Source organism: Phragmites australis, chromosome 1, assembly GCF_958298935.1.
Source record: "Phragmites australis chromosome 1, lpPhrAust1.1, whole genome shotgun sequence".
NCBI classification, from domain to species: Eukaryota; Viridiplantae; Streptophyta; class Magnoliopsida; order Poales; family Poaceae; genus Phragmites; species Phragmites australis.
The window spans coordinates 3,916,575-3,928,430 of NC_084921.1; the positions used below are offsets into that span (position 1 = coordinate 3,916,575).

At 38.5% G+C, this 11,856-nt stretch overlaps 1 protein-coding gene across 3 annotated transcripts; it reads right to left on the reverse strand.

Moving 5' to 3' along the window:
* Window positions 1-1,536: 1,536 nt before the first annotated feature.
* On the reverse strand, window positions 1,537-7,536 carry LOC133922577 (uncharacterized). Of its 3 annotated transcripts, XR_009910519.1 has the most exons (10): window positions 7,176-7,536; window positions 6,076-6,136; window positions 5,320-5,484; window positions 5,099-5,204; window positions 4,284-4,466; window positions 3,551-3,716; window positions 2,653-2,960; window positions 2,081-2,170; window positions 1,827-1,993; window positions 1,537-1,736 (listed from the first exon to the last, which is right to left on the reverse strand). XR_009910519.1 is itself a non-coding variant. In XM_062367993.1 (9 exons), the coding sequence occupies exons 2-9, from the start codon at window positions 6,088-6,090 to the stop codon at window positions 1,935-1,937; spliced, it is 1,092 nt and encodes a 363-aa protein (XP_062223977.1). In that variant the 5' UTR covers window positions 6,091-6,136; window positions 7,176-7,536; the 3' UTR covers window positions 1,537-1,934. The 3 variants fall into 3 exon arrangements, 2 of the variants coding, with proteins under 2 accessions (XP_062223977.1, XP_062224094.1); XM_062367993.1 differs by having other exon boundaries at window positions 1,537-1,993; XM_062368110.1 differs by having other exon boundaries at window positions 1,537-1,993; window positions 5,320-5,497.
* Between the last annotated feature and the right edge of the window lie 4,320 nt (window positions 7,537-11,856).

Consider the following 11,856-nt stretch of genomic DNA (forward strand, 5'->3'; position numbering starts at 1 on the left):
CTGAATAAATAACCTGTTCTATTGCACTCTTTTTCTTTATGAGTTTTTCCTATACGGTTTCTCATATAAGATTTTTAATGAGGCAATATCTACTTTGTTCCTCCCATTTTTCTAAATAGTTTTTGGAGGTTTTAAATATGATCTAAAAATCATAATCGTTGCTCTCTAAGCTCATCAATAAGTTTTCTCATTTGAACTTACAATGAGGCAATAACTGATATATACCATATTATTTTCTCCTTATATTTTTTTATTGGGTTTAAAAGAGTTTTAATGGTATATCAACATATAACATATTATTTCTCCTCATATTTTCCCCATAGAGTTTTTAGAGGAGTTTTCAACAAGAAGTTTACACACAAGATAATTGATCAAGGGAAAGTGTTACAAACTGACACTTCTTTAATTATGCATGCGATCAATTAAGTTATTAGCACACTAACTGCTTTTCAGTTATTGAATCAAAGGATAACCATTCACTGCTGAATGAACATGTTCATACCTTTGAACATGTATAAATATGTGTAAACAGCCATCAATCAATTACTACTACTTACTCTCTCAAAATCTCTCAAAATTACTCAAGCAGGACCTACGCATGCCACAACACATAGCTTTATTTATATGAAGGGAAGAGTCTCCGATGTGACTTGTGCATGATAAGATTATAACAGAATTATCTCTATATACATTCGAACACATATAGCTGCTGCTGCTGTTGTGACCAAGTGTAGCTGACGCTGGTGCCTCGGACAAACCCCCTGATTTCTGTCGCAGCCCGGCGCCGCGCCCGTATCGGCCGTTCCTTCTCGACGATCCTTCGATTTCTCGCACCTGCGTCTGGTCCTGCGATTGACTGCTAACCGGCTCTGCTCGGACTCGGAGCCCCGTGCCCGCCCATGATTTCTGCGGCAAGGCAAAGGCAATCCATGCGAATTCACGCGTACTCTAGCGCCCCGCCGTAAACGGACTTAGCACGCCCCATGTCGTCCTCCGTTTCCTTCGTTTCAGGAACCACAAGTGCCAAGGCCTAACTCGATCGCTCCGAAGCAAAATGTCGTCTCTGATCGATGTCACAACTGTCGTCTCTGAAGACGCTGAAGCATACAGAGCAGATACGTCCCCACTTCTTAATCCGTGGAGAACGTTTTTTCTTTTCAAATCGTTTTGGCTAGTGCTTGGACCGTGTTCATTAGCTTGTAACCTTGTAAAATTGCAGCATGGAGATGTAAAATTGCTAGAGCCATGGTACCACATACGTGGGCTATACAACGCCTGGTCGTGCATAAGTTGCTTCTGACAGCAAACGTGGTACACACGTTTTTAGCACTATTTCCCAAGGCATAAACATGATTACTTGGTTACAGAAACCTTAATTCCAAATTTCGCAGAATCTTGCATATGATCGACTCTCCTTCCAGTAGCTCCATCACCAATGCATATTCAGTACGTAAAGCCCATGCGCCACCATGCTGCATTTTGCTTAGAATTTTACATGAAACAATTCGCATTTCAACAGAAAAAACCCGTGTAAAATGCTGAAACATCTGTCCACACCAGAAGCTAATTTCTGTACTGAACCGTTGCCTGTGGAAGACAACCAAAGAGGCACGAGATGGAGCGTGCCCACATGAACTGTTTACTTCTTTAGCAAATACAAAGAGTTCCTGAGGTTTGACAGTCACCATCTGTAAGCTTTTCATCATTCGTAGCACGCAACTTTTATCTGGTGAAGGCTACATAAACGGTTTATTCAAAAGAATTAGGATTGACCACTACAAAATTCTTTCTTTAGTGGCAAAAGCCAACTACGGGAATTACCGCACCTGCGTGCGAATATGCAGTTAGATCTGCCCCAACATTGAAGCAAATTTACGCTGCATGAGAGATGACAGCCCTGCCTGAACCACAATGGGACTATTACACTATGTTAGCTATGATTTCTCTTCATCTGATTGAGAAGGTTCGTTGATGGCATCAGCAAAATACTCAACTGGAAAAAAAAAGCAAACTAACAAGTCAGTAAGGATGTTACATTTTACTTAACGAGCGAGATACATCAAAGGAGAATTAAAATTACCTATATCATCCTGATCTGGCGAATCAAGTAAGATGTCCGAATCTGAAGGCAGGAAAGGGGTACCTGTGTAGTTCTCAAGATCTTCCAAGTCTGATGCGGATAGCAACAGAGATTATATTGATCAGTGAAGAATACACATGCACACAAAAATCTTACTACATGAATGTTAACTGAGGAATAATGATCCGCAAAAAGATAATTCTTTTGCCAACTGTACAGACTAACCAGATCAGTTATTCAGCACACAACACTAGATGCTTGAGTTAAAGATTCGACCAATACCATAGTAGTGCATGAAACATAGTGGGCAAAACAGTAATGCACAAGTTTACAACACACAATTTTAACTATTACAGCCTATTGCTGTTTTCCACCTCATTTTCTCAATAGACAGATATACTACTGTATTAGTACTTTACTGCAATCAGCAGCATAGCATTAGCCAATTCGAGAAGATTATATCTTTTAGTTTTGAATCTAAGTAGATCAATAATACTAACTTGATATTTCAACGCTGGAAGTGCTGATTAACAAAATAAATACACATAAGTATTCCCAAGTCAGAGGATTACCTCCCAAGCTTGTCAAATCTGCTGTTAGATCAGAAAGGCTGAAATTCCATAGCTGCCCTAAGGATCTGATGGAGTCTCTTGATGAGCCATCTGGTCCTAACTGCAGAGGTCCAGCATTTCCTGCATCAGATCCAAACGTCGAATCTAGGGCTGATGCATCCATGGTCATCCCTGGTATCTCCGATGGCATAAAGGGAGCATGGTTGCTTGACGCAGCTGATGAGGGACTCACAGCCATCTCTGATGACATAGCACTGCAGGTAGCGCCAGCATGAGGTGCTTCAGGCGGACCATTGTCCACAACCATGCTTCAGCAACACCAGAGTAGAATAATATGAGTCATGAATGTGAATACGACAACAACAAAAAAAAAGAACGAAAGAAAGAAAGAACCAACTGTAGAAATGAATTCCGGAAGTTTATTGGGCAACAAAGCCAAAATATGCTCAAAGACATCAAACCAATGACAGATCGGGATAGAAAAATAAATAAACAGGACAAGCAGTCTGACAAAAAAAATAGATGGCGGAAGAAAATAAAATTTGACAAGGAGATGTGTAGTCAATTCAACAAATCAATAGATCACAACTTGTGACATTACTTCGAAGTGCAAACGGTGCAGTAAACATGTATTCTGTAGCAATTTGATTGTGCAGTACTAAAAAATTATAAATTAAACACTTCTACAAGTAAGCTTTGAAAATGCATATGACTTCTATTTCATAATGTGTAAATGCAGGACATGCTTTGACCATTCGATAACCAGAAGCACCACTTGGAAGATAAGATGATCCAATCTTCCAATATGGAAAAAAAAAATACTATTCACTAGACAAAAATATACTTACCAACATGATTAAACAGAGGGAACAAGAACTGAGATAATAATAATACTTACTCATTTCCAGAGTTCATTCTAATTGGATGATAGCCACCTGATGCAGGGATCCCATTCGCTACATGACCACTGGACAGACCACAGGCCATTGGATCAATGTGAGGGTGGCCCGGAGCAGGCATGATAGGCTGTTGAAGTACTGGATACCCCATTGGGAAATTGGTAACTGCACTGGAACCAGGTTTGCATTAAATAAGAATGGTAACAATACTTTTCTATATGTGTAAATCAGTCAATAATATAAGCTGTGCTAGAACTGCTGCTAAATCATGCTAAACAGTCACTATGAAACAGTGCATTGGTGCAGAAAATCATATCTTGTTAACACAGCTTACAGACAAGATGAAAGAGAACTTCCACAAAACTCACATGCAAAAAGCAGGGATACTATACTTCAAAAGTATTAATTTGAGATGAATATGAATTTAACAAAGTAAGATACATAAACCAGTCACTGCACAGTAAATATTTATTTCTACACAATGCGAGCCAAACACATTGTCAAACCACAGTACCATGACTATTGCCTACTTTTTGGCCCCAACAAGCGAGACTTATATTTTTACCATAGAATCACAGGAAAGATGAGGAAATTGTCCAATAGAAAACACACACTTCAAGTTGAAGGCAAAGATAGTACATTAAAGCTAAGGAGAACAATGTGCTAAATTTTTTAAACTGAGCCTATTTATTTAGCCACTTTCCAGAAATAGACTTATAGACACGGACATACCTGCCATAGGATGAATTCCATTTTGCATTGGAGCTAATGGAGCATTTGGAGGTGCCGGATATTTCATCAAATTATACTGGTGTTGTAATAAATGGTTGAACAAGATAATCTGCCTTTTCAATTTCAACCTTATATAGTAAGCCCGAAAGAACTCGGAATTCTCTTCTTCAAGTTTCTGCCATACTGAACACAAAGAGAACAATTAACAAAATGAGCAGTGGGACTTGAAAACTCTAAGGGATATAACTAGATTCTTGTCTCCTTATACCGTTATTACTTTTATTTTGTTACTATTACTAGAACCTTTATTATCATTATTGTTTTCACATCATCTTTTTAGTTGGATCTTGTGGGTTTCATCTCTAGCCTACCCCAACTTGCTTGGGACAAAGGCTGCTGCCGTTGCTGTTGTTGTATATAACTAGATTCTTGATATTCAACAAACAAAACATAACAGAAGTTGAGTTCAGAACACATATCAAAATGTTCATTTGTCTGCAGCAATTTCAATAAATAACAATGATCATTGTTTAGTAGGGTAAATGTGTGTGCAATCCATAGAGAAACTATGCGTGTACATTGAGCAAATTTTGGTCGTTAATCTGGTTGAGCATGGTTGTTTATGACTGAGTATGATGAAAGATTGGTACTTAATAAATATTATCATACCTTGTTCTATTCTTAAGTAGAAAACAGAAAAATAAAATAAAGAGCATCATCAATTCTCCCACCAGAAGCCCATTGCGAGGACAACCAGTAAATATAAATGATATCTAAACATGAATATCATCACCAACAGAATGTGAGAACATCACCTAAAGTAGTGAAGCCAGGTTCTATTCTTGCACGAGTAGAAAGAGTCCTGACAACTTCTCCTTTGTTCATGTATAGCTGTAGACAGCGCTCTATCAAATTCTGGACCTGCGACAGGGCATAAAGTTCAGTGAATTGGCAAAGTGTAAAACTGTCAGTGTAGCGGGATGTCATTTGATCAAAATTCAGCCTGCAAAGACTACAGAATAGCTAGAAATCTTACAAGTTCAATGTCTTCGCGAGAGACCTTTTTATTGTCATTGCTAGCTACTGACAAAGAACCAGGATCTCCTGCAGGAGCATCAGTGGCCATTGGATTTGGTTGTTGACTTTGCACTTCATTAGTACCTTGTGCTGATGACTGCAACTCTGTCGTGCTCTGAATATCCTGTAACCGAAATCTTTAAGCAACATAATTCAACTGCCTGATGAAGGCCAAAATAGGAGTGAAATGGCAACGATGAAGGTAACATCAGTCCATTGCGACTGATATCAGCAAGAAATAAAAAGAGGCCTTGGCATTAAAGAACGAACCATTTGGGGGGGAAAAAACAAAGGATTTGGCATGAAAGAAAGAATCATTTGAACGAAATGGTAACAATTTCATGATTGGTACCACAATTGCTAAATAACTAGAGCCATAGCCTAGAGAAGGTATCTTCAGCGCAATACCACTTTCTACTTTCTAGAGGTTCAAATGCAAATATTACTAGTATATGCTTACTCCTGTATAGGTCTAGTTACCCATAGATATATGTGATTACCAACAAAATTTATAGAAATAACGGTTTAGCATGCCATACAAATTGCATATAGCCTATCACTTGTCTGCTCAAGGGAAAATCCATGCACTTGCACTGTACAAATATTAACCAGCTGTCCAGCCATCATGTTTATTGTAGTTGTGAAGATGAGGAAAACATACACAAGGATCCTCAGTAAGTAATGATGGACTAACGGCAACAGCGAGAAAACTCACCTGAGAATCCTTCATTCCAGCTTAACATAAAAAAGAACTAGTCCTAGGATCAATGCTTCTCCTGACAGGAAAAAAAATATAGCAATGGTTATGCTTGAATTCATGTAAAATGGTGTCATATTTCAGCAGGGAGAAAAAAAACATTTAATCACCGCACTTTACCAAAAATACTCTTGCTGCAACTGGTACTATGAAATCGTTGTAACAGTTATCCTAATTTTCAATTTTAGAGAAATGTATAGTACGACATACAGCTATGGCACTGTTAGTAGCAAGCAAATGAACATCACAATCTTAGTCAATCAAAATCAGTATAGTAACATATATAATCATATGCATACCACGGCATCAGAATATCCTTGGCATCAGAAAGATGTAGGGGGGAAATAGGAAACCTTATACTAACGGATAACAATGCATAATTAAGTTCAGAAGCTAATTTGTAAGTCCAAAACTAGCATTAGTTGTGCTCAACATAAAGAAATTCAGAATATAAAAACGCCCCATCACATGGATTTCCATGAACATGGAAAAGGTAAGGAACAAACAACAAACTTTGTTTAAAATACACAAAGGGCCCCAATTCACTTAACCCAATAAAAAGATACATTTAGTTTAGTACAACTCAGAAAGAAACACATCTTTCTGCAAGATAATTACAAAGCGCACGAAGTTCAGAAGGAATTTCTTTTGCTTTAAAGTAAGAACCGCTCTTAGAAAAAGAACAAGTTTCAAAAGCAAGATTCCTACGAGGGTTAGAGCTGCGGGTTCCAGGAGGAACAAGAATTTCACTCATGATTCGTCGCAGAAACTAAGCCCAAATAAAGATTCCTGCTTTACACGGAAACAGGAAAGGAGAAAAGAGACAAGAATGGCACCGAGTACCCATTTTGTTCTCCCAGCGAACACAGAGAAAGAACAGCAAGAGGCCCACAAATCTTTTGAACAATTCGAGCACATTCGAACTCCAAATCCGGCAACCCCAAAAAAGAAAAACATTCACCCAGAAGAAAACAACAAGCACGCGTCCACGAGCCCACTAATTCCACCAAAGAAATCCAGGGAAATTTCCTAGAAGAATTACACGGAACCATATTCACCTGAGAACAACGGAGATTCCAAGAAGGAGAGGACGGAAAGAGCAATTCTTGTGGCGTAGTCCAATCTTGGCCTGCACGGGGACGGTGCGGCGCAGGAGAGTGAGTGTATGGTCGGCGTCGGAGACGATGTAGGGGCGGAGGAGTGGAACCGGGAGGGGCGGCGGGGGCGACACGAGCAGACGAAACACCGGGAAACTGATGCGTGCGAGGAGATGGGCAGTTTTCCTCTGCGCCTCCGTCTCCTTGGCTCTCCTACTCGCCGCCAAGAAGGCCAATGGGCGGATGCACGGCTGGCCTGCGCTCGGCAGCGACAGCGGCTGGGATGCTGCTTGGTGTGGCGAGTGAGAGTCTGCATCGTTTGGTTCATGGTGTATGTAATCATCGTAAGATTCATTCATATTGCATAGATAATGTGTCAAAAGTCAGAAAATCGTAGCCAAAACCTCAGGTAAATACTCCTTTCGGTAAAAAAAATGACGTTTTGGATATCAGTAACTTATTTATATTGAGTTTGAACATTCGAGTTGATATGACTCGACAAGTAGATTTTTATTTCTCATAAATATATTATAATAGAAATTAGTACTAAAGACAAAGTTGTGTCTAGTGGGTTGTATTTATGCAAAAACGACACTTTCTTTTTCGACTGAAGAGAATATCCCACCTAAACTTGCATTCGTTACTAAAATTCTGGTCGTCAGCTACACAGCAAAAGTGCCGTAACATTGGGCTATGGCGTTATGTGATTGAATGGCTAGCCCAGCAAGTGTGCTTAGGTCAACTTCAGCGGATCCTTCAAATTTGTAGATTCGATGTTACAGTATTTACGGGTCACTGTAGTAGTACTGTAGCATCGGAGCTACAGTGTTGGTACAGTACAGCAGAGAGAACATGAGCCTGCAGATTTGCGGAGCTACTGTAGCACCCGTAACACTTTAGCATACACTGTAGCTGTAGCAATACTGTAGCAGTACTGTTTATAAGGCTGGCAGCGGGACCGGAGAGAGAAAAAGAGGAATAGAAGATAGAAAATAGGTAGCTGTTGGAGATAAAAAAAAAAGAGATGTTATAATAGTATTTTTGAGGATGAAAATTTAAGATAACTATTGGAGATAACCTTACAATATAAAAAATTATGAGACTACATGGTTTATGCCTTGCAAAATTATTGTTATCCATGGACGAAGTTTGAAATTGCAGTATCATGAATCAAACATTTTAGGAAAAGAAAATAGCTTTTATACATTTGTAGACTCGTCCAACGCCGGTGTTCGCTAAAAAACTAATGTATACCTGATACGTAAGCCATAGGGTCATAGTTCAAGCTAACAAATGCACCTAAAATAGAAACAAATAGGTACTTTTAAAAAGTCACCATAATACCAAGCGGAGCCATAGTAGCTCGATTTAGCCAATCCTTCGAGTCCGCCATAGCATCTTACCAAGCTCTACCTTAGCAGTTAGCACTGCCTCTCTACCAAAGTGATTGGCTTATGTCATGCCCTCGTCTCTAATCTAGCTAAATTATACTCTCTTTACCATAAATACATATTATTTTAATAGAGAAAAATAAAAAAACAAAAATCAGTCTGATTTTAAGATTCTTCCAGAATATATATATATGTGCAAAAGATCTCAAAATCGAATAAGCTGTTGGGAAAAAAAAAACAAAAATCAGTCTGATTTTAAGATTCCTCCTGAAGTTGTTTTGTTATATATATATATATGAAAAATACAAAATGGATCTCAAAACCGAATAAGCTTTTGGGTGGGGGTTGCAACAAAATAACTTATGAGGAATCTCAAAATCAGACTAAATTTTGATATTTTTTTATTTTTTCTTTTGGATAAGACATAGTCTCTGATGCATAACTTTGACTGTTATTTTCTATTAAAATGTATTTATAAAATCTATTAAATTTATGATATTATGAAATATTTTTTAGACAAATATATACATACGATTTTAAACTTTTCAAACTAAATATTTTAAAAATTATCGTTAATCAAAGTTTTAAAATTGATCAAATATTTTTTTAAATAATATATATTTATGACAGAAGTCATCTGATGCGTTATATATTGCGTTTTTGTTTGACGCTGCATTCCGCCAACATCGCACCTTTGGCTTGCTATCAAACCTACACAACACTAGTGATATGACAAGGAGGGGACATGGCCGTACCGCATAATACGGAGGCTCTGTAACACCGAAATAAGATCAAGTCCGTGATATGAAAAGACAAACCATTTATTTCATTCAACAAAATTTAAGTATCATTAGTTGTTACAAGCTCATCGGTTAGGAGTGATCAATCATGATTTCCCACCCAACGCCTGCTCGGTTAGCAGTGCTGTGTCATTAAGTACTTGCCTAGTGCGTTATCTTTTCCTTAACTGAACGAGCCCCTTGGTATAATTCTTTAAAAATGGCAGGAGTATAAATCATTGTTTTGTTGTTAGAATCGCTAGGTAGAAGAGAAGTAATTGAGAAATTTACAAAAATAAAATAAATATAATCCTCACTTTTATGGACATTAACTACAGGTAAATTACAACAACCAGATCATTTTTGCATAATATGTGATGAAAATAACTGTAGCTGAATTTCACCTTATTGCGGATAGTAGTATATGTCTTTTCTATACTCTAGATGTATATACTCTCTTTCTAATAGATATTTAGAAAAGAGTATTTACATCTTGAAAAGTAGTATGTACATCTCATATATATATATATATATATATATATATATCACTTATAAAAAAGTATACATCTTAGAAAATATTATATACATATAAAAAGTAGTATATACTTTAATTATAACAAGGACAATTATGGATCGAGCAAGAAGTGTGTGTGTGTGTGTGTATATATATATATATATATATATATATATATATATACTGAGAAATATATATATACATCTCAAAAGTGTGTATATATATACATACCATGTTCTGAAAATTGAACAATAAAAAAATCTTTGCACCTATACCTCGCAATTGGTAAAAAAATCACTCGAGGACTGCCATTATTTCAAGTGTTTAGGATAGGAGAGAGGGGAGAAGGAGAGAGATTGATTTCAAACAAACGGAGCAGGAGCAGTAGATTTAACGGTCAGCTTACCTGATTAACCTCTAATTACATATATTAACTTGATATTAATTTTGCTTAACGGCTAGAAAATTGGGGCTGTGTGCAATCGCCCATCCTGAACTTGCTCATCGACGGGCCTGGGAGGGGACAAGGAGACAATGCAAGAAAGAGAACCTCTAAGCTGTCAGCTTTGTATGAAAGAAAATTGCAATTACAAGAAGTTAGTTTATTTGTGAAATGTAAATTTTCTTATTTAAAAGTTGATTAAAGGACAGCAGAATAGACCATCACTAGATCAAACTTTTTAGAGTAATTGTGTAAATACAAATAGTAATTACTGTATATTGCGTGGAATGCCGCTAGTATCTTCCTTGTGCTGTCTCTCCTCCATCCTAATTTTGAGATGCGCTAGCTAATCCCCCTCCCCTTCTTCTTTTTTTTTTGGCTAATACTACAAGCCGTACAGTGCAAGGTGCTTGAGAGCAACACTCAACTGCTGTGGGGTCCTGACAATTTCATTCTCGATGTAACCTCACTTTCCCCAATCAGGAGCTAAAAGTGCCTGCTCGAACGGGAACTGTGCATCTCAGCATTTCCTTTCGATCGGCAACTTTCCGATCGTTGATCAAGACGCGCGTCACTGCGCATGCATTGCTCTTGGAAAAGATTAGCCTGGAACTGAAATTACAATTTCGCAAGAGCTCAGTGCCACCAAAAAATGGACGGTAATGAAAACACCACAGCTCCTCTGAGTGTGACAAACGCGACCCTGACATTGTAGCTACAATCAGCGGCATATAGAAGAGAGATGTGTTCATGGACTACCACTCTCCATTTTCATCGAGAGCATTTGTGACAACAAACACATGAAAATAGAACAGGCAGGCAACCTTTTTCTAGGTTGCAGGGTTAACGATCGACATGCAACTCACTAGCGTTTGGTGTCACAAGCTTATCAGCGACCAATGCGCCGTTGCGTTGCCCAACAAATGTTTCGGCAAATGTGGCCGTGACATCTGACAGACCATCAACCTAAAGGATATGTATCTAATCTTGATAAGTTGCTCTCGATGATAACTACAGCAGGTCCGGTCAGTCGTCGCTTTTGCAGGCGGCCGGCCGGCGCCCACCGGAGTCCAAAAATCTCAGCGGAGCCTCGCAAACGCGACTGATTGCAACGACGGCCACGACAGCCGTGAACTGCCGCCGCTGCGATCCTCGCTGTGCTTGGAATGGAACATGCAGTCTCGTCCAGTCGTTTTCGGGGAGACTAAGTGTTCTTGGATAACTATGCAAGCTAGGTGAGCTGCCGGTCAAGGGTGGCCGCTTGGCATGTACTCGTTTCTGAGGTGTTTCTTTCTTATGCCCAGGCTTGTCAATTCTTCGGTTGCTCTCAGCCATCAAATAGATGCAAAATTCTACTTGATGATGCTTACTGAACATATATAGCTGAAATGCTGAAGAAGCAACAACCAAGGCGCACATGTAATTAAATCTCCAAAAAGGTCCTTCTGAAATAAAATTCATGCTCATACTACATATTCATCGAGTAGGGAGGAATATGGCATCCCAAACTTTCGCA

What these genes read in the sequence shown, in the direction of transcription:
- LOC133922577 (XM_062367993.1), bottom strand. An exon ending in CTCGCGAAGACATTGAACTT is followed by an intron (nt 5,205 to 5,319) that starts GTAAGATTTCTA and finishes GCCCTGTCGCAG; the next exon opens with GTCCAGAATTTGATAGAGCG. An exon ending in GCCAGATCAGGATGATATAG is followed by an intron (nt 1,994 to 2,080) that starts GTAATTTTAATT and finishes TTTTTTTTCCAG; the next exon opens with TTGAGTATTTTGCTGATGCC.